At 46.5% G+C, this 22,951-nt stretch overlaps 1 protein-coding gene and 1 long non-coding RNA gene across 9 annotated transcripts in view; one reads left to right on the top strand and one right to left on the bottom strand.

Annotated features, from left to right (window-relative positions):
- The window catches only part of MAF (MAF bZIP transcription factor), a 159,841-nt gene extending 152,546 nt beyond the window's left edge, over positions 1–7,295 (bottom strand). For 4 of the 6 annotated variants that reach the window (XR_014886221.1, XR_014886220.1, XM_085235310.1 and 1 more), the window contains exon 1: positions 4,889–7,295. Coding sequence is in view for 4 of the 6 variants with exons in the window: in XM_085235310.1 (XP_085091436.1) it covers positions 4,889–5,961 (1,073 nt within the window). In the remaining 2 variants the exon portion in view is untranslated. Of the gene's footprint in view, positions 1–2,457; positions 2,480–4,888 lie in introns of those variants that run through there. The other 2 variants (XM_085235312.1, XM_010718071.3) reach the window with 2 other exon arrangements.
- A 62-nt stretch (positions 7,296–7,357) lies between these two features.
- LOC146543498 (uncharacterized) lies at positions 7,358–18,693 on the top strand. 3 transcript variants are annotated; one of them, XR_014886223.1, is made up of 4 exons: positions 7,358–10,640; positions 12,618–12,710; positions 13,090–13,810; positions 14,889–18,693. It is a non-coding gene; the product is annotated as an uncharacterized LOC146543498 (long non-coding RNA). The 3 variants fall into 3 exon arrangements; XR_014886224.1 differs by lacking the exon at positions 13,090–13,810 and having other exon boundaries at positions 7,359–10,640; XR_014886222.1 differs by lacking the exon at positions 14,889–18,693 and having other exon boundaries at positions 7,359–10,640; positions 13,090–14,826.
- Positions 18,694–22,951: the final 4,258 nt, after the last annotated feature.

The raw sequence follows: 22,951 nt of genomic DNA on the forward strand, positions 1-22,951 counted from the left end.
AAATTGGTATTAAAATTATGAATGATTCTCGATCGAGAACTTCCTACACGCTGAGCAGAGGGAAACAGCTGCGCTGAGGCTCTCCGAAAGGAGAGGAGCTGGGAAAGTGAGCTTTGCGCGCTTCAAATCTGCTGCCACGTTTCGCAGGGGGTAGTGCTGCGTGGCGTTCTGATTCAGCACACACATTCTCGAGCTCTAAAAAGGGCAAAGAGGACCTTCTGACAAAGGGAAGTGGTGAGGGGCTTGCAGAACTCCCTCCCTTCTTTTGGATGCGCTCCGGAATGCTGCTATTTTTCAGGCAGGGAAAATGCTGAGGCACAAGCGCAGGGACGCTCGGGGAAGAGGTGTTCGCTTTGTTTTAGGAAAAAAAATTAAAATAAAGGTGGAGGATGTAGTAGGGTGGGGAGGAGGGAGGTGTGCTGTGCTCACGGCCAGCACGGGGCTGCAGGCATCTCCCGGCAGCGGTCACATGGAAGTTCTTTGTAGCGCGGTTACTGAATGGGGACACATCGCAGAGCTGCGAGATGGGGCAGCGCTGTGATGGCAGCGGACCCTGCGGCACGGCAGCACCCAGCTGCCCCACTGCTGCACCCCGAAGGGGGCAGGAGGGCGGCCGGAGCCTGACCAGGGGTGATTCATTGATTAATGAGTGTTGTTCAGAGCGGAGCAGCTCCGTGAATCCTCGGCAAGCAGTCCTGCAGCAAAGGTGGGTGCTCCCCTGTCATGACTGATAGAGCTCCAACTGACAGAGCTTGGTGTTAGCAGCAGCGCTGTGAGCTTCTGGTTGTTTTTCTCCTTCCGTTGGGAAGTTGGTGTGTTTTGGGCTGAAACTCACATGCAGTCCAGCGAAGGCTGCGCTATTTCCTATTCGTAAAGAAAGATTGCAATGCATATGCAAAACTGGGAGAGATGCAAAGCTCTTTCCCCTCAGCTTGGGTGTGCGATAGGAATTTTCCCTTTTGCACTCAGTCTATTTCTAGGAAGGATTTCTCTTATCGCTTTTCGAACTGCTCTCTGACTCTCACCTAACTCACACCCTAACCCTGCCCTAAGCCGGTCCAGCAGCAGCACAAGGACCAGAAGTGGTCCCACGCAGGGCCTCAGGGTTGCACTGCCTTCACCTCATCCCCATGCAGAGCCCTCTAGGAGCCCTTTGAGGAGCTGAGCACCCCTGCGAACAAATCTGTGCATCAGTACAGGTTCAGCCCGGTGAGGTGGGAGAAGAACTAAAAAATAAATAAAGAACCCCTGTCTTTATGAGAGGAGATAATTCTCCGATCAGCCAATAGCAACCAGTTTACCCAGAGCTTACACATTAACCAGAAAGTGGAACTCCAATTAACCAGAGTCTGGAGCTTGAACCATTACTCAAACCCCAGTGCAACAGAAGGTCAGATGCCAAAGGGCGCTGGGGAGGGGCGCAGTGCAGCATCACTGCCGGGGACCGTGGTGGTGGTGGCATTGGTCTGACCCATGGCAGGGGAGACCCACAGCTCGGGGGGCTCAAGGCTGCACGGGGCAGGAGCCTAATAGCTGCTTCTGTTTTGGTGGTAAAGCTGGGAAGACCCAACAGTAGGAAGAGGGGGGATAAAAAGGGGAAAAAATTAAAACAGCACTGGGTTTCCGAGCCTGGGTCTTGAGATACAGCCATTGTCCCAGAGGGGCTGCAGCATTCTTCGGAGAGGCCTTAGCACAGACCTCATCCAAAAGGTGGGAGAGGCCCGGAACAGCCTCCTTGCAGGCTCCTGGGAAGGCTGCACTGAGTCAGCGGGGACTGAGCAGCCCACGGAGCCTCAATGCCCTGACATGGGGATGACAGAAGGAACTGAGCGCAGAGAGGCTCGGGGAGCGCAGTGCTTCCAGCACGTTGACCGCTGGGGCCGACTGCAAAACTTGGAGGAAGCCCTTTGAATCCTTTGGCTCACTCTGGGCTAAGGCCTGTAGCAAAAAATGGAAAAAAATGACCAAACCAAAACAAACAAACAAACAAAAAAACCACCAGGTGAACGAAAGAATGGTGTGGAACAGGGGGGGAAGCAAAGAAAGGTAAAAGGAGGCATCATGGGCCTCAACGGCAAGAAGTGCTTCTGCTCTAACGCTCCGTAGCTCTGTGACACGCCAAGCCTGAGGAGGTGCCATCCCCAAGACAGGCAAACTCTGCTGGGATGCGACGGGACGAGGATGCAAAGTGCTCCCTTTTGCTTCGCCCCGTCACCAAGCAGCCCGAATCCTGAGGGCCGTGCCAGGCCGGCGGGGCAGCCCTCCTGCTGGGGCCTCACAGAGATGCACCCAACCGAGGTCCGCACAGCACCTGGGAGCCCACGGTTCCCATCTACCTGGTTTCTAACGGGTGGCAACGTTGCGTCTGCACAGCGCTATCCTTTCCCATCTCCCTCCTTCCTATCACCGAGGTCAGCTCCTCCACCAGCCTCAATGCTCCGCCAGCGCTGCTCTGCCAGGGGGGACTGTGCACTACGTGCTAAGAAACGGAGCACAGAATCGGGGGGGAAAAAAAAAAAATGCAGTTTATTATTGTAGATTATTCTCTCTTTCGATATAACCATAGAGTCAAAAATGAAAGGAAAGCACATAGGAACATCACACGTGGTTAGTTAGTAACTCAAGATATAAAACAATTTTGCACAGCAAAATGTGTAAAAGAAAAAAGTAACTGACAAGATTTTTTTATATTTATTGTGGTAAGATTTACTTTCCATTTTTTTTTCTATTTTTCTTTTTTAAAAGACAGGATATCAGTCCCTGAAAATAAAATTTACTGATTATTGCCTTTAAAACTGCGGAATCTTTTTGAAGTTACAGAAAATCCAGTTCTGCACCACAATACAACTGTAAAAAAATCTGCATCATTTTAAAACTGTGCAGTAATGCCATCTTTTATAACTGCATAAATCGTATTAGCGTTCTAAACAGGTTCGTCCTTTTTTTTTTTTTTCTTTTTTTTTTTTCTTTTTTTTTTTCTTTTGTATTATATGCTTGCAGGTTATATCTTAGTGCAATTCAGTCCCAAATACTTCAATTTTGAAAAAAAAAAAAAAAAAATCCATACATTTTGAATGTAAAATACCCCTATAGATATAAACAAGGGTGCCTCCCCCCTTTAATACTTTGGTTTTCAAATACAGTCAGTGGTATAGCAAGGACTACATATACCCAACTTATAGGTAAGTTGCAAGCACATGCTGCATAAACTACTTTTTAAAACAGTCCCGTTGCAAATTCTACCCCCCTTTACATCACGACAGTAAACAATTTAGTGCATCAATCTTTAAAAAAAAAAAATAATAATAATAATAGAAATCTACATCTAAACAGACCTAACTCTTTCGGATTTATCTATAACATTCCTTTATCTGTAGCATACATTTTAACTGGGCTAACAGATGACAGAAAGTAGAATTAAATTATATACCAGGAACCCAGAGCATTCCACATTTGACCATGACCAAATGTAAAAAGGAAAAAAAAAAAAAAAATAATAATAATAAATCAAATCAAAAGATGGGGCAGATCACCTACAGTTAATTGGTTTAGACTGCTTTTAGGCAACAGCACGGTTTCAATGTCCCCCCGAGCGGGATGTGAATTTTGCATTTGAGCATCTTCCCAAAGTTCTTTCTGCGCTTTGTGTTTTTATTCATTCATTTACTTATTTTATTTTTTGCCACATCGGGTTACCAACATCCATCCTGGCATGTCTTTCTAAGAGGGAATGCTTCAGTGCATTGGAAAGGAAGTCTGAAGTTCTGAGTGACTCAAAGCAGTTTTAGAGCAGATGCAAACTTTAATGGGGAGGAGGAAGAGGAGGAAGATCAAAGGTCGCACTTTTTTGCTTTCAACCCAAAAAAGTGATGAGGCAATAAAACAAAAGGATGAATGCCATGCCATAATAGTCTCCAAAAGTCCATTTCCAAGCAAAAGGAAAAAAAGAAAAAAAAAAAGAAAAAAAAAATAATTATACCGTACATGACCAGCATGCAGGGTTTTTTTTTGTTTTTGTTTTTTTTTATTAATATAACGTCTCTTTTTCATAGTCTTTTGAAACAGTTACAGTTCATTGCTGCTAAGACAAAATAGCAAGCGTAATGCATGAGATGAGGATGGGATTCTAATGGCAGACTACAGTCTCACGTTTGGCAGATTAAGGCCAAAACTCACATGGACACACCGAAGGCTGATGCAGGCTGGTTGGGGCAGGTTGAGCTACACCTCTAGTTTCGCACAACAACGCTAAAAACTGATGGAACTCAGCAAGCTGGAGTCTAAAAATTTCACTTTTTTTTTTTTTTTTGTATTTTTTTTTGTGGTTTTTGCTTTGTGTTTTTGTTGTTTTTTTTTAACATTTGTTTTTATTTTTTTTTTTTTCTTTTCGCAAAGCTCAAATCTCATATGAAGAACTCAGGATGGCAAAAAAAAATAATGAAACAACGTCAATATGGTCTGACTCTTTTGGACACAGCAAGCTCAAAGGAAAAAAAATACAAGTCATGAACTTAAAAATATATATATATGATGTGGATGGCAGGTTTCAGAGCAAGCTTCATATGAAGAACTGAGTTGGTGGCGAGTTGGGTCTTTTAAATTTAAAAAAAAAAACAACAGCAAGCCCCCACAATAATAATAATAATAATAATAATAATAAACAGAAAAGAAACTGATGTAGAACTTGAGGTTGGCCAACACGCAGCCGGCCCACCTTAAAAAAAAAAAAATAATCAACCCAAAACCCGAGTTTGTCTGAAAGCAGTTTTGAGTTGGAAAACCAAAAAGTGATACAAGGTGGCACGGCGGGTCGGCGCTCTAGCAAAGCCCCCAACAACAACTCACACGGAGAACTTTTAGGTAAGGTGGCAAGGCTGTGGGAACTCACATGAAAAACTCTGGAGAGGAGGGGTTGTCGCTGCTGGATCCGTTTTCTCGGAAGCCATTGCTGACCAGCTTCTCGTACTTTTCCTTGTAGGCGTCCCTCTCCCGGACCAGCCTGGAGATCTCCTGCTTTAGGTGCTCCACTTGCTGCAGCAGCTGGTTCTTCTCCGACTCCAGGACGTGCCGCTGCTGGACCCTCTTGAAGCGGCAGGACTGGGCATAGCCCCTGTTTTTGAGGGTCCTCCTCTTCTGCTTCAGCCGGATCACCTCTTCCTTGCTGACGCCCCGCAGCTGCCGGTTCAGCTCCCGCACCGACATGGTGACCAGCTGCTCGTCGGAGAAGCGGTCGTCGAAGTGCAGGCCGCCGCCGCCGCCTCCTCCTCCGTGGTGCGGGTGGTGCAGCCCCCCGGCGCCTCCGCCGCCGCCGCCGCCGCCTCCGGAGCCCGCGGCCGAGGAGGAGGCGGAGGAGGGCGGCGCGCTGCCCGGCGCCGCGCCGTGGGGGTGTCCGCCGCCGCCGCCGCCGCCGCCGTGGTGCGGGTGGTGGTGGTGGTGGTGGTAGTGGGGCGCGCCGCCCTGCGCCGCCGCCGCGGCGATCACCGCCGACACCACGGCGGCCGCCGAGCCCATCTCCTCGGCCGGCACCGAGCCGCCGGCGGCCGCGGCCAGCTGCTGCCCTCTAGCATAGCCATCGAAGGCGCCGGGCAGCGGGTGGTGGCTGCTGTTGATCAGCGCCTCCACCGCGTCCTCGGGGCTGAAGCCCAGCGCCTCGGGGTTGAGCTGCTGCGGGTAGCCCGTCATCCAGTAGTAGTCTTCCAGGTGGGTCTTCTGGTCGGTGCCGGAGCCGGGGCTGGGCGCCGAGAAGCTGGGGGACGGGGGCACCGAGCTGCAGGGCGTGCTCATCGGGGTGGAAGAGAGCGATCCCCCGGCGATCAAGCGGCCGCACTGGCTGATAATGCGATCGGTCTCCACCGGCTCCTTTTTCACTTCAAACTTCATCAGATCGAAGTCATTAACATATTCCATGGCCAGGGGACTGGTGGGCAGGTCGGAGCCGCTCATTGCCAGTTCTGATGCCATCCTTTTGCTGCTGACAGTCCTCCAGAAAGGGTGCGCTCCGGGAGCGAGGGCGCTGCTCTGCGCTGCCGCCGGGTGAGCCAGCTTTGCTGTCCGTCCGTCCGTCCGCCCGTCCGTCCGTTCCTCCGCCGCGCCGCCGCGCTCCGCCCGCTCCGCGTTATCCCCTGCAGAGCCTCCGCTGCCGCTGCTGCATCAGAGCGAGGGGCTCTGCGCCTTCTGCACGCACGGCTCTTTCCTCCCTTCTCTCTCTTTCTCTCTCGCAAACTGCAGCTGGAAGCGTTCGCGGGTGTTGTTGCGAGGAAATTTTTTTCCTCTCTTTTTTTTTTTTTGCTTTTGTTTTGTTATTTTTAACACTTCATGGTGCCTTTCCTCTGCGCTTTCTCGTGCAAAGTGCAGAGCGAGGAGAGAGGTTCATCGGGGGAAGGAGGAGGGAGAAGAGACCGAAGACAAAAAAAAAAAAAAAAATCAAATCAAAGTCGATATATCGCAACCAAAATAACAACAATCATAAAAAAAAAGGAGAGGGAAGGAAAAAAAAAAAAACAACCAACAAACCCTCAACCCCACAGCTACGGCAAGAAGATGAAAAATATTTTAAAGGTTTCATCCAGCAGGAGAGTTTAAAAGCATTGCAGAGTTTTATAGCGCTCCTGACGTCACCCTGCAAATGGCAAATGGACTCCGCGGCCGGACCAATGGGCGGCTCCCTCCCAGCGAATATTAGCATAGAACAAGGAAACTTTTGGGAGCTGTCAATCAGGGCCCCATCAGCTGACTGTCAGCTGGGCGCGCCTTAACCCCTTCCTGCCCGCCGCCACCGCCGGACGCACCGGGTAAGCGGCTGCGGGTGGGGACCGCTCCGTCGCGTCGGGACTGCGCCCGCCGAGCGCTGCCGTCGGGTGAGCGCTCCGCTCCGCCCCGCGGTGCCCCGGAGCTGCCCCTGCCCTGGAGCGGACACCGGAGGGCACGGCGGGGTTCTGTGCGGGGCAGCGCGGTGCCGGTCCGAGGGAGGGGGCGGTGGGTGCAACCCCGCGGGGTCCGTGCCGCTCCCCGCGTTACTCGCCGTTCCCCACGCCCGAGCACGGGGCATCCATTTCCTTCCCCCAACACCACGCCGGGTTAGCAAAGAACCCTGCAAGTTTTCAAGCCTCGCTCCCTCAGCACTCAGCCCCGTGGCGAACAAACCGCATTGACTTTCGCCTCCCCTCTCCCGGAGCCCCCTCCGAGGGGGAAGGGCGCGGGGCCGGGGCCGGGGCGGCCGTGCGGGCGGAGAGCGGCAGCGCTCGGTCGGCGGCGGAGCGGTTCCGTGCGAACCCCGACAGCGCCATCTCTCGTCCGCAGCACAGCGCCGAGCGGAGCCGCTCCGCTGTCGGCCGGGCCGGGCCGTCGGGGGGGGGGGAGGTGGAGAGAGACGGGGGGGTAGGCGGGGGGTTGAGCTGCGGCGGTCCCGGTGCTCCCGCAGTGCCCCTCCTGAGCTGCCAGGCTGGATTTTATGGGAATATCGATAAAATTAAAGTTCCTTGTAATTCCGTGATAAATGGGATGTCTCTAGTAAGTAAGATGAAGTGCGGTGCTGTGAAGTTGTTTATCTGGAAAGTAATTCTCAGAAACCTGACTTCTGACACTTGGTCATATATTAAACCGGCGTCTTGAACGTTGTACTTCAGATGCTCCTTTTCCCCCTTCCCCTCGCAGTTTGCTATTTATAAGACTTTGTAGGTGCGGGTGAGTTGCTGGGTAATTTTTCACCAACTGTGAAAAGCATCGTTTGCAACAGCCAAAGAATTCTCTGCTTGGGAAATAGTACGGGGAGAGTGGGCTCAGGAATAGATAACATCTCCCGACCGTGCCATTATCGGCACAAAGCCGTGCGGCTGTGCTGCTCCCGGCATCCAAAAGGCAGGGAGGGCACGCTGCGAGGCGAGCAGGATAACGACACCTAGATGGGATCGCAGAGGCGATTCTGCAAAGCTAAAGCACGCTCTGACAGCACAAACAACAGGAGCGCAGTTCTGCACAGCCCCAAAGACACCCGGACATCTGCCGGGTTTATTTTAGAGACTGCAATTAGTGACAAACTGAATGCAACTCGGGTTGGCTTTCCTATTCCTGCACACCGTTGGAACCAGCAAAAGTTCCCAGCTCACAGCATAAACCCCCCAGGACGGCCCCATTCCCCACTCTTGTTTGTCCCAGAGCGAGGTGAACGTGGCACTGTATGTCACTTAACGTGCTCACCTATGAGAGGCATAAAAAGTGAAGGTTATTGCTTTTTGAAACGCACACTCGCAGTGTTCCACTTGCATGTTTGATGGATGTCTGTGGAAACACAGCTCCAGCCCCAGCAAACTGTTTGTTTGCATTCAGAGTGCTCCGTTTGCAAAGCAGTAGCTTTCTGAGTAAACTTGAGACAAAGAGCACAAATTTGGGTGAGCTGAGGGGGGCCTCTTCCTTCACACCGATGTGAGTGAGTGCAAGCGGAGCTGTGACCTCCAGAGCAGCGCTGGAGTTATTGTACAAAATTGTTCTGCTGTGATTATTGCAGAGCTGCCGCCCCAAAACGGCACGGCGTAGCAGAGAGAAAGGATTATTAGCAATTTTTGGATAACCTTCAGAAGCAACAACGCTCTTCCCCCTCCCCTCTGTAATTCTCACTGTAGTGCCATTTTCCTTTATTATTTGGCTATTCACGACGGCTGTCTAAACATTTACAGTCCCCCTATTAACAGCGTTTCTCCCCTAACAATCGCACACTTTCATTTCAATTAGAGCCATTCAGGCTCGGGTTTTGCCACCAGGCCACGTCCCAGCCCCTTTCCCTCTCCCAGCACCGACCCAGGCAGCGCACAGCCCACATCCCCGCACCTCCTGCCCCGCTCCAGGTTAGGAGCTCAGACCACGCTGCGTTCTGCTTTGGGTGCGGATCAAGAACAACACATTAAGAACAGTTACCGCTCCCTTTGTTTGCCCGGTGTCTGATTTTATGGTGCAGAACTAAAGAGTGCCCGCTGAATTTGACTATGGAACCGGGCAAATTGCTTTCCGAAAGACTTCTTCGGAGCACAGTGATAAGGCACAACCCGCTCCTAGGTGCAGCGCCAGATAAATCCTTTTAACAGTCCTCAGATCAGTTAACAGGGTGAGTAAATCACAGATCGCTGTTAGCAGATTTATGGGAGAGAATTAATAGAATCAGACGAGATAATCTGGCGGGGATAAAATTGCTGAGGAAACAGTCCTGCCTTCTATGGGGGCTACAGAACAGCGCTGAGATTGCGGGCAGCCAGCGCGGGTCGAGCATTCGGAGCTCAATCATCGCGGCAGCAATTTGGCGTTTATTAATTCTTTTCTCTTTAAGCAACTCGCAGATGCAAATAAAAGCCGCACTCTCTTTGAAGACACGTTCTTTATATATTTTTATTGGAGGTAATTTACTATTTGCATTACCTGTATTTACTTCATAATTGAACATTTTGCATTCAAATTTATGGAACGCGCTCCGCTCGAGAATGTATTTCTCCCCTATTAGCATAAATAGTCACTTACCTCATGAATTACTAACAAAGTTTATCTGAAAATATAGGTGTCTTTTTTATTAAGTGGAGCACCAACATATGTACGACGAAACCCGATTTCCTGGTGGTGCTGTGGTGTCGGAGAAGAGGGAACAGAAGCAGCGGCAAACGAGCGCCATCGATTAATATCTGTATGAGTGTGACAATAATTGCTTCTGCCCATGCTTTGCTAATTGTTAATAACGAGCCGGCGACTCAAAGTTTCCTGCAGAAGGAGCAGAAAGGGGGGAACCTCCTTGGTGGGTTTCCCCCCTCGTTGCCCCATGATCGCTGATGGTCGGGGCTCACTCGGGGCTCCCTGCTCACTGTTGGGATTGTTTCTCTCTTCCTCTTAATCCTGTTTTTATGCTCAGCTGCAAATCCCAATAATGGATATGATTTAGGCCCGTCCTCCAGTATTAACATGACCCTACTTAGACAAAGGACACCCGAACCCTATCGACTGTCGGATTGAATCCTTCATCCCGTGGAAGCCAACAACAAAACTTCCATTGATTTCAGTGGCAGCAGGATCAGGTCCTGGCTGGCAGCAATTTGTTTGTGTCAAAGGGCCGGGGCTGCAAAAACTGAGAGCCATCAGCCAGCAGGGAATGAGGTCTACTCCCCACTGACTTCCCCACATTCCCACTGACTTGGTGGATCTCCACAAACCTGGTGCTGACATACACGTGTGTTCTGTCTGGGTGCAATGAGCACATCCCTAAGTGTGCCACGGCAAAACGAGCTGCCTTCAGTGCTCTCGTTTTTTCTGTGCCTGGGCAATCCATTCCCGTGACTGCAGCTTGCTGCCCCATCCACTGCTCTTTTATTTTAAAGCTGAAAAAATCTTCCTTTTAAACTCATGCTGAGCATCAAATTGGACTCCACTTGCAGCTGAACATCTTTGCTGCCTGTTCCCCAGCCACTCCGGTATATTTTATGTAGAATTCTCTCTGCTAATGCAACTTGCTTTCTCTTTCTGTTCTCTTTTCAGTTTTGCATCCACGTTGCCGTATCCATCCTTTCCACTGCTTGCTTATCGTGTTTCTGAAACACTCAAAATATCCCAAATAACTTCGTATGATCCAGAAGGAACTTCTCTCTCCGGCTGGAGGTTGGTGCCACCAGGTTTGTGCTGTGCTCACCCTATGATGCATGTCCCATTTTACTCATTTCCATGAATGGCTCAGCCTGGATGTAAAAATCAATACAGACATCCCTGATGCCAAAAACCTATTTGTCTAAAAGATATAAAAAGTGAAATTGCAATAAAGATTTTTATCAGGCTTTATGGTGGAATTTGTCATTTATAACTGGGATGATGATGTTGCGTTATATAATGTGTTTGTTCTCAAATTAGCTGAAGTGAGCAAAGAGAGGTAATCTGGTAAAATCTGGTGCACAGGTTGAACACTGCAGAAAAGTACAATTAGTTAAAGGAGGAGAAGAAAAAAATTACATCAATATCACATCACCGAGCTGTCCCAGCAAAGCCCTGTGATACACACGAGGCATTTCTATCTATTTTAGCTCCAAAAAATCCTTGCTGCTTCTCTCCCTTCTGCTCTGCATTGAGTTGTTTCAGCAGCAAGGAGCAGTGGCAGCGTGAAATAATATGTGAATTTTATGTGCTCTCTCTTCCTCAAAGCTGACTACCAGTGAGTGGCGAGGGGGGCACGATACGGAGGTGATGTTTTGATGTGTGACTGTGAAGGGTGAGACGGCTATTATTAAGAGTGATTGACTTCAGTAACTTTTAAGCAAAGCTGTGATTTAATGTCTTAAAGCCCGAGATGGCACAGATTCGTTATTAGTTGACGTGGTGGGCTGAGTGCTATGCACTGGACTTATCCCATGTGAGTAAAGCATAGAAATGCGTGGGGTAAGCGATGGGGTCTTCAGCACCACAAGGCTCTTGGCTCCTCTCTTATGGCAGAGAGGAGCTGTGCCAACAGGAGCACATAAGGATCTCACATTACCTCCAACTTTCAATTATCATGCTGAATCTGGCCTAACCTGCTTATCTCCTGAGCATTACTCACTGGGTTTTGGCAGGAGGAGGTGTCAATGAAAACGAGACAGTTCTGGAGCCAGCATCGCTGCCAGCAGCCAGGGCTTAATCCTGGGCAGAGCTGGGGACAGTGTATTTCTCCCCCTGCCATGGCTTCAGCTGCTCCCACCCCCGGCCCTCTCCACCAGGTGAGCTCTGCTCTCACATTCCCATTCCCATTCCTGTGCCTGGCCCCCAGCTCTGGTCTCCATGTTGGAAGCCCAGTGGCTGAAGCTGTCTTCTTGACTCTGGAGATCTAGCAGCATCTGTCAGAAAATCCGTGTGAAAACACCTGGGTGCCAGCAAATAGGAGCTGTAGCTTTCTAAGCAGCTACATTTGATTTGGTTTGATACATTTAACTTTGCCTTTTTTCTCCCACTATTGGCAAAAGTGTTATTCTCCCACAAAACTGAGAACAACCTGCATTTTCCAGGATTGCTTTATAGAGTCTCGGTGCAGAGAAGTGCATGTTGTGATGACATGTGACATCGTTCAGTGGCATTCACTGTCCACACCAAGCGGGAATGGAAAGTTTCATGCCCCGTTCCCCTCCTGCTCCCCAGCATTAGCTCACCATTGTGGTGGGGCTGGGCAAACCACTTTGCATTTGCCTCCATCCGGAGTCTCTGGGTCATTGGGAAACGCTAATCCTTAACATAAAGGAAATGATAAAAATACCCATGAAATTAATTTTCACACCTGCAGTCAAGATTAATAACAGCAACCAGAGTGGCATCCTATTTCAGCTCCCTGGAGGTGACTAAGAGCCCTGGCCATGAATATCATACCAACCACCAGAGGAATTCACTGTCTGAGGGATCCACCATGGAAAACAGTTGATCCCCAGAGCTCCGCCTGCACAATGGAAAACGGCTTTAGTCATGTATTAGTCATTTTATCACAAGATGGTATTTCTGCTCTGGGAGGTTTGCCCTCTGAGCCCAGAACAGAAGAACAAGCATTTGGCTTGGTAATTTACACAAAGGTTTTCATCATGTTTTCTTTAGAAGGATGTGTGTAAATGATGAAGAGCAATAAACTCAGTCTTCTACAGGTTAATTCATGCCGGTTTCACGTGCGCTTGTTACCTTCTGTGCTTTGAATCGGTCCTGCACGTCCCTGTGAGTGGCACTGGTAATTCACTGAGGTAAGGGAGCAGTCCTTTACTAAAACACACTGCTTGAATTTTCCCCAGCTTCTGCTTTTCTCCCTTAATTGCGAGGGATGAATTGTGCCGACTGCCTGCTTCCCCCGGCTGGGAGGCACTGCTCTGCCACTGCCATCCCCAGCCTTCAAAGGTGACATGCAGCTACGAGCTATAAAGCAGGCAGCTGCACGGGGGCTCTGAACTGCCTTCAAAAGGCACTTACTTCCAGAGCCGGAGCAGCGTTAGTACTTTGAGCAGGACAGGTATGCACTTGAATCCTTCTGCAGAACCATCTTGCAGGAAGAATTTATCTAATGATGTTGACTTAATCTAAAGGACACGAGGTGATAGGCGACAATATCTGCTTTATTTTTTTCAGCTCTCACAACCAGCTTTGCTCACGCCATTGCCTGTGCCCCAGGAGTGTAGAGTGCAAGCGCGTTTGCACGAGGTCTTCAGCAATCGTGGAGCTTATTTATTTGCGCAGCACTGGAATGAGACAGAGAGAACTGGAGACACAGAATTGTTTCCCTGTGGTTTGCACAGAGATTTCTGCTGCAGCTCTTTCCTCTCCCTTTGGAGCATTTGCTGCTGTAGTGTAGCTCGTGTTATTCCCTGCAGAGCAGGAGACGGGGAGGGCAGTTCTCTCTTTATTCTTTCCTGCCCCCTCTTTGGATTTGCACTTTTATAGCTGTTCAGGCAACTGCTACACTACTTACAGCAGTGGCAGGCTGGCTCTTTTTGGTGTCAGTTTGGCTCCAGCAGGTTTAGATTCCATCTCCTGCAGTCTCCTCCAGCAGCGATTGTCTTTTTTTAATCTACCTGAAATTCAAGGTTCAGCTTCAAGCCTATTCCAGCAGCACGTGGCTGTGTCCTTTTGCAACTGATGAGCCAAAGGAAAGCACAGAGAAGCACTAATAAGAGGGGTGATATACCATAAGGTTTTGTAGTTACCCGCACCACTCAAATAGCCTGCTACTAGTACTTCTAATCCTGCAGATTCAAAGGAAAGATACACATCATAGCACAGTTTTCCATTCTGCAGATGGAAGCGCACTGTCACAGGACGCCAACATCTTCCTATCACCAAAATTAAACAGGTCAGTGCAAAAGGTGCACTGCAGGTCAGCGCAAAAAAGCGCACTTAGCTCTGCACAGGTCACACAGTGCCTTCAGTCTGGGTCAAGCTACTACACGTGAGCCCTGCTGTTTGGGCACTCCAAAGCTGCATAACATTCCTGGTATTGGTGAAAACTCTGCCCCGCTGTGTTAGCTCCCTGCAGCAGTTGCCAGCTGCAAAGATTAATTTTTAACCTCCTCGTTTTCCATGGCTAAGGCAGATGAGCAAACACTGCCTGCCAGCCCTCAGCTGGGCAAACTGTTGTTAGATCGGTGGAGTTGACAGCTCCTGAGGTTCTGCCCTCTCATTTCTGATGCTGGTGTGCACTCCTGCAGCACCTATTGCAGCAGAGGTGTAGCAGAGCTGCAGTCACGGTGCCAGAGCAGTGCTGCTACAGGATTTCCTCATGGAAAAAAAAAAAAAAAAAAAAAAAAGAGTACAGTTTTAGGCTTCTTGTGGTTTCTCTGAAAGATAACAGAGCTTTACATACATGGTTATCTGGAACTTGATCTCGGGGTCAGAAGTACAAGCATGTAGAGTGCCTTCTCTGTATGGGAGGGAATGGCTGTAACCCCCCTTGTTATCTTCCCCATCACTTGCTTCTAGCAGCACCTGGACCCTCCTTATTTAGCATCTGCCAGCAGCTGGCAGGGCTAGAAGCCATCAGAAGCACTGGCTTCTTTGTAATTTTAATTTTAAGCCCACCACTCATCCTGCAATCAAAACTCATCCGAGGGATCTCCGTGTGCTTGGGTCCTGACTTCCAGAGAAAAACTGATTCAAGATTGATATGATTTAATTTCCTAAGTTGCAGTCTTGCAAAACTGGGCTGGATGTCCGAAAGCGGAGAGCCCCTTAGGTTGCACCCAGAGTGTAAGTCTGATGGCTGTAACCCAGCAAATAACTCCCGTCTCTTAGCTAGTAGGTAACAATTTATTCATGCTGCACAAGATTTCTGCCTCAGCTGGGGCAAATAAAAGCAGAGCGAGTTCCTCAGCATTTGCGCCTTCATTTGGGAATTTCAACTAATAACTTTCTGTCCTACTGCTGTTTCACAGGTCCCCTAACTAATATACTGGGATGTGTGAGAATATTGCTGTGACTCATAATCAGAGCTGCGCAGTCCAAACCCAAACTGGATTTGGAGTGGTCGGGGCAAGGACAAAATTACAAAAATAAAGACAATGAGATGTGGAAGATTCGCTCCGAGGAGTGAACGCCCACAGCAAACCAACGATCTGCATCAGCAGCCAGGTAGCAGCAGACACAAGAGAAGTGCCTGGTCCACCAGTCTTTCTGGTTAGGTGCAATTTTCACTTCATGCTTGCAAGGCAATAGCACAGAAAAATAATATCAAAATATTTAGTGTTATGGACAGACACAGCCTTGGGCTTTCCCAGAATCCAGACCAGAGGGATGGGACTTCAGTTGGGTGTACAGGCAGGGAAAAGCTGAGAGGAAAGATATTTTACTTTGTACCACTTCGGGCATACTTTTCATAGAAACATACAATCAGAGAATGGCTTGGGTTGGAAGGGACCTCAAGGATCATGAAGTTCCAACCCTTCTTCACAGGCTGGGTCAAAGGCTTTTCTCATGGTTCACACTGATAATAATTATATAGTTTTTCAAAATCAAAGAGGTAGATAGAAGAAAAGAGTGTGATGCTTTAGAAGATGAATGACTTTTCCATTATAACTTTTCCATTATAACAAAGTGGTCTGTCCTCAGTCCCTTGTGCATGGCAGAAGAACAGCACCAGTGTTTCTGCCATGCATGTCCAGCCATGTACAACTCAAGGACTTCCTGGTGAACATAACATCTCTAATGCAAAGCAATTAGTCATTCCACCACAGCTGAGCTTGGCTCATTTGCCGACAGTATGCAGTGAATGTTGTATCAAGACTGTGATGATCTGACGGTTTTAGGAATAAACCTTTCAAGGAATAGAAGACATTGATGCAAAATTGAGGTGCCACAGAAAAGGCCAGATGTTCAACTTTTAGGTCTTTATAGGGCATGCAAATTTTTTCTTATGAGTGAATGTGCACATTACCCATTGATGCGATCACTTATGCATCCAGCTCATCATCTGAATAGGCAAATATCTTCTCTTCTGCAGCAACCATACTTGGGATTTAATGCAAAATTCATTCTTTTTGAAAATCACTCCCCTAGAACACAATGGTAAATCATCCAAGATAAAGCGATGTGAAGAGAAATGCTGCACCCTTCTTCTGAGGCCTTTATTCCTTTTCTCTAGAAAAATGTCTCCACCTTCCTGCTGAAAGACACAATTATTTCCTCATATTCACACTGTGTTACTTGCTCAGTAGCTCACATCATTGATTGGGCTCCATTATACCAAATTCTAGAACATCAGAAGAGCTAAGTATAAAGCAGGAGACAACAGATACAAAAATAGACGTGGACCACGAGGTAACCATGAAACACCCCGTGTCAGGATTGTCTCCTGCAAACTGGGGTGAGTCGGTACAGGACAGGAGATCGCAGAGGATGAATAGCTAGTGGTGGTTCTCACATCAGTGAATTATCACCATTAAGATACTTGTCTGACTATGTTGGACACCACAGTGTCTTTCATGTAGTCTGTGACTGAATAGCCTGCAAAAATAAGGATTCTGATCCCTAGAGATAACATTAGTTCATCCTCATTTATTTTTTTTCTGAATAAAAGTCACCTAGCAATAGCCATTTTCAGTTGTGGCATAGCATTCCGAGTTCTGCCTTGCCAGTTTCCTGGCAGATGCAGCAGCTATTGGGCTCCTTGCTTGTTTCCTCTCCAGCCATGTGATGTTTATAGTTATTGGGTTTGAACAAATGGAGAAATTCAATTGAAGATGATATGTAATATAACACAGCATAAATGAAATGCACTTTACATTTGTATATCAGCTTGTTAGCAGGCAACTGACCTTAACAAGAATTGTTTAGACACCTATCTCTAGGCACCAGCTTGCATGCGTCTGTTTGGTACAGAAATATGCTTTCTGTTCATATTATGACCCACTGCATATGAGAGTACAGCTAACTACAACAACAGATATATGTAGGAACAGATAGGTAAGAAAGAGAACCTGCCATCATCATCAGTCTCTAAAACAAATGATTACTCAGGAAGACAAAATACTCTTCCCTCCTAAGGAAACCCAAGCTATATTATGTACACAAAAAAAAAAAACAAAAAAACAACTATGCCCGTAGTTTTGGTGCCATATAGCATAAATCATCACATAGCCCTCTGCAGATTGCCTCTGCACACTGAACCGTTGGGCCACGTTCCCCGAGGTCCTCAATCCTGCAGCAATGAGCAGGACTGGAGGAGGTGCTGAGGCCAGCGGTGCTCCCAGGCCAACCTCTGCCCCTGCCACCTCGTATCAGTCCTGCGAGCTTGGGGCTGAAATCCAAGCGTGTCTTTGCAGGTGATGGCAATGCCATGCCTACTTTTCCCCTTTTTTAAAGGATTATAGGAATTCTGGACCCGTCGCGGGTCTGCGATCCCCAGTGCAGAAGGAAAAAGGATTTTTAATGAAAACCAGCTCCAGTTCTGAATATTTAATACCGTGCCCAAGTGGTAACAGGATGATAAAGTTTTGATAGGCCTGGTATTGGCTTTTATTTTTTTAAGGGGGAAACTTCTCTCTCACTAACAGAAAAAGCATTTTTAATGCCAACATCAATATAAAGCGCTGCTGGGACTTTTATATCATTTCAATATCAGGCTTGCATTCAAGGAGCAAAAATAAATGCAGTGTTCACAACCGTTGGATATTATAGCTGAATGGCTTTCAACAAGCTCTTGCCATGTTTTTATGCACAAAGTATGATTTGGGGGTTGGGGATGGAAAAGGAGGGACTGGAGGGGAGGGGAAGCAGTTGTTAATTTATAGATATTAGCTGGAATGTGTGAGAGCAGCCTTACCGGGGTCTCACAATCATGCGTACACCAGGGCATTTTGCAAATAGCAGAATTCCTTCTTTTTTTGCCTTCCATTTTGCCTCTTCTGGCAGCATCGATAAATTTGTTTGATGCACTTTAAATGTTTAATTAAAACACGATGTTAGCACATTTACTGTAAGTGATAAAAACACTTTGGAGGTGGTCTTAAAGCAATTGGTGACTCTGGAATTGCTAGACATGCACTAGTAAATCAGATACAAATTCCATAAATTGAAACGATTCTCTTTCAGTCCTGTGCCATTTCACAGATATTAAAGCTGCTTAATTTAATTCCTCCGTAATGTGGAATGTGTACTGCAGCTGATGTGACTTCTTCTGACTGATTGTTTAAGGTCAAATAAACTCAGGCCTACAGAGCACCGGATAGAAATTCCCTTTTATATTAATACTGTTTATAATTCAGTTCTCTTTCAATCCCTTAATCAGAAAAGAAATGTTTATTGTGTGATATTGCTATAAAATAAGTAGGAATTGTAATAAGCATTTGAAAATGTTAAAAAAAATATACACTAAGTCACAGCTCCCGGTACCAAGTCTCATCTATTTAAGGAGGTTTATTCAACTTACTTAAAAAGAAAACTTGCTTTTAATGCAAAGCAGACACTTTTATATATGGAATATAACTGTATTTTATAAAGTACAAAAGAGAAGTCAAAGCTACAGTAAACCATTCCTCAGAAAATACCACTCTATTTGCCACTCTATACCCAACTGAAGTCATTGGGAGTTTTTCTGCTTCTTCCCATTAGAAGGGCTTGTGTTTTTAGGAACTGCATAGGTAGCATCTTTAGCAATATGCAAGGTATAGCATCTGCTGCTCCACTGCTGTTTTAATACCTGCATTCAAAACACAATAGTAATAAAAGCTTCAGAACAAATTATTACGATTGGCTTCTTTGCCTACGTTGAAGATCTTTACTGAATCAAATTAATACAGAATATAAATATCACAATTAGATTTCACTGAGATGAGCAAATAATGAATCTTTCTTCTTCAGCTAAGAAAGTAGATTTTCTTGAGAAATCTCTGAGTCAGCATTTCCTGCAAGATGAACCTTTTTCCCCTTCCCCCACCAATGTCAATAGCGAAGAAGTCAATGATTTCCAAGGATGTCACGGATAGCTTGCAATAGAAGAGGTAAAAGTTCACTCATTTTGATGTGTACATAACTTATTTCAGTCATCTTCAACAATATGTAACATGAAATTCTTAGCATGGAAAACTTGGCTACATGTCATGTTCTCTACCCATGAAAAAAAACCAAGTAGGGGACACGACATTTCTCTAGAGATATGAGTGTGGAGGAGCAGAAGCTCTTTGTGGAGAGCTCTGCAATGGGAGCCGTTAGGTAGGCAGCTTCTTGACGTGAGGATTTCCAAGGATGGAGTTCTCTGCAGTGCCAAGCAGCATGCAGCCCTGACTCACAGCTGAGATTAATGCCATGCCAAGAGCAAAGCAACGGTGTACAACACACACTGATGGTGGTGATGTCACAGAAGTGTGCTGGTGAAAATGATACTGTCTTCTTCAGTTTGTTTTTAATTCGTATCTGCTCTCTTTCCTGATGAAACCATGGTTTTACCAACAGCATGAGGTAGAATGGATTTTTATCTCTCATGCATCAACAAAGTTATCAGCACGTTCTAATTATGCTGTGTTGTGAGAAGCAGCAAGAACACAGCTGGATTTTCCGATTCCAGCTCTGAGGTGTCTGCAAGGCAGACATTTGAGAAAATAACTAGATACTGAGGCTCATTAGACCATGTAGCACTTAAACTAGGGTTGAATTTGTCTTGTGAACTCTGTCCTGTGTGGTCAAATTCCAACTGCACGTCTGCCTGCCCTACTATTAATCACTTTTTGGATTAAGGAACAAAAATCACCTCTCCAACATTCTTAAGCAAATGTGATATTTTTCTTTTCATAAACAAACAAAAAAATTAAAACTATTTGTCTTAACTTGTTGACTTGTCCAAATTATCTCATCCCAGATCCAATGACAGTCCCAAATAGTAGCAGAAAAAATTCTCTTTAACAGCTGCACCTCTTCTGAAGCTATTGTTTTCCTCACTGTTGCATGGAGCTGGTAGGAGTCTTTAATGGTTAAAAAGAGGAATGAAGAGGCAAAGCCTGGACAACCTCACTCACCTTCACCTGACCTGTTTTAGATTCTCATAACTGTCTGAAAAACAGAGAAACCAATTGGGTCCATACATAGGGAGGCCTTCATTAATAAACTGTCAAAACCCTGTCGAGCATTGAAGTCATTTTCAGCAGAAATTAATAGCGTACTTTGGAGTTGTTTTCAGAAGAAATTAACTGGGTGCACTGGAGTGATTATGACACCATTTCTGAAAGGAACATCCAGTTCTGCATTTAGCATGAAGAATACTCATAACCAAGGAGGGAAAAGCCCAAACAAAAACAAAATAGATTTTTGCCAGTTCAAGTTCAGCAACTGTGTTTCTCATAAAGAAAAAAACATTTGGTACCAGATGCAGAGCTTTAAAGTACCCGTATCAGGCAAATGTTACAAGGTGTTGTTACAAGTCAAGAATATCATCTACTTACTGTGATTTTTGATAACTTATGGCATTAGGTTCTTTTTTACATTTGTCAAAGGTCACAGTGCTCTATTAAGCATCCCTGTTTGTAGATAACTGAGCAGATCAGTCCTTACGGTAAGCTCAAGGCCCAAAAGATTTTTTTTTCCTTTTTTTTCTTTTTTTTTTTTTTTCTTGTGGAAAACTACACTTTTAAACAGTTTTGATATTTCATAATATAGCTTGTGACAGGGCTATTTCACCATTCACCATTCACTAACATGGGCTGCGGTGTCATCACAAAGTCCCTAACACTGTGTCAGTGCGAATCTGTGGAGAAGACATCAAGATGTCAACATATTCTGAGAGGGGAAGGAGTGTCAGTGCAAGTCTACAGAGACATGGTGGTATGTGGAGAGGAAGCAAAACAAAATTGTATCCATGGTTGTGCAGCACTGCCAGACAAAGGCACATTCAATGTAGAAGCTTTTTGAAGAAACGTGCAGCACTCCAGGGGGAGCAGCCAAGTAATTGCGGTATTTTCAAACAGTAAGGGAACTTCAGCTCTAGTAACTCTTCTGTGCATTTTAGCATAGATCTATAGTGAGAAATCTCATAGACTGGAAAATGATACATAGTGTGCTAAAGGGATAGATAAACATCTCCCCAGATAAGCCATGCTGTCCTCCTCAGGTCTCTCCCTTAACATTTTCTCTTGTAAGCAGAGGACCATATGAGCCATAGCATCAGTATACAAATAATGCAGTAGCTGATGCGTGGTGCTACCTACAGATTTCACGGAGTCAGTTTTGAGCTCATCGAAGACAGATTGAAAGGTTCATTTATATTTAAGCAACTGGGCAAAGCCCTCAGGGATGCACAGCCCCACCAGTCTCTGCAAGCATTCATCTTTCCTCACCCCTACAACGTTTCATCAAATATTCAGCCCTGCAACTCCTCTTCCCACATGCTGCCTCTCCTCCTGGCTGAGCTGAGCACCATATATGTTGTGAATGGAAGGGCTCCTTCTTCCCACACACCCTGGGGAAGGGCATCTCACCCTTTCAGAACTGTAATTCTGCATAACTGCCCGGGTTATGCTTTTTAGCCCAGACATCTGGGACATTACTACAACACAGATTAGCCTAAATTATTTTTTTGCGTGATTAGAAGACAATGGAAGGTAAAGGTGCATGTTAATGTGTGGTTGACTAAAGCCCTTTCTAATTGTCAGTGAGTTCCTCCATCAACACTTACACACCATGGCAAAACTGAGGTCAGTAAACACAGATACATCCTTGCTGTGACCTGAACGGAGCCAAGTTTCCAGAAGTACTGCCAAATTTTAGGAATGGAAGCTTCTTTTCTTCAAGAGTTTTTGAAAGCCAACCGCCTGAATTAACTGAGGCACTCAATTCAGAAGACTTCAGAATCATAGAAGAATCATTAAGGTTGAAAAATACCTCTAACATCATCCAGTCCAACCATCCCCCTATCACCAATATCGCTAAAAACCACGGATTAAACCATATCCCTAAGTACCACATCTACACATTTCTTGAATACCTCCAGGGATGATCAGGATCCAAAAGCACCCAGGTAACAGTGCACTTGTTAAAATAAGGCTCTCAGCTGAAAAATGGGACTCTGAAGGCCACATCACACCACTGGGTGTTGTTAAAATGAAAATGAAGATAGAACTCTAAGTCCTGCTGCATCCGTTTATCAGTGCAAAACAGCAAACAACCCAGGGTTTGGCACAGCAAAACAGATGAAAAATGCAACTGTCCTGACCTTGCTATGTTTTCCCCCTTTTGCAGTGTGCTCCATCTTTCCAGTGGGGGACCTTCATCATTCCCATAGGCAAGGTCAGGGTATGCAGCCTGGCGGGCACGTCGCTGCAGCGTGCACCGAGCCACATCCACCGCGGGTGCAGCTCCACCAAGCCCTGCAGCAGGGACTAATTTGGCCTTGTGTATTTTGAATAAATTGTTAACTCTTCTCGGCATGAAGAAGTGATTATTGAAAAGTTTGCCTCCACATACAAATGCAAATGACAGTCGAAGAACACGTGAATGTTAATCTTCCAAACCAAGTACGTAGACAAATGCTAGTCATTAGAAACATTTCCGTGCATTTATATTAGGCTGTCCTCTAAAAGACTTTTCAGACAAATATGTCATCAAGATATTCAAAACCATGTAATCTTATCCAAAGTTTCATCTATCAACAGTACAGTTTTCATCTCTCGCAGCTGTGTGTCAGAATGTGCAGGCAGATTAGCCAGCTGATAGCAGGGGGGGCAGGGAGAGAGGGGCTCTGTCCTCATCAAGAAATTCTGCTGGGGAGAAGAGACTCTTGCTGATGATTTTCTAAATACCTCCCCAAGAACCCTTTCCACGCATGGATGCAGGGGACCTTTGCAAAGATGTTCGTTTTCTGACCGGAGCTGGTGCTTTAAGTCCTCCTCCCCCCGTTTCCCCTTCTCTGCTGAGGAGTTCTCGTAATGAAAAACATCCTGAGCACAATTGTGTATCTGGTGACTGGGGCAAAGCATCTCCCTCCACAGCAGATCAATTCACCAGATTTCTTGTG

The sequence above is a fragment of the Meleagris gallopavo genome, chromosome 13 (genome assembly GCF_905368555.1).
Source record: "Meleagris gallopavo chromosome 13, MGAL_WU_HG_1.1, whole genome shotgun sequence".
In the NCBI taxonomy this organism is placed as follows: Eukaryota; Metazoa; Chordata; class Aves; order Galliformes; family Phasianidae; genus Meleagris; species Meleagris gallopavo.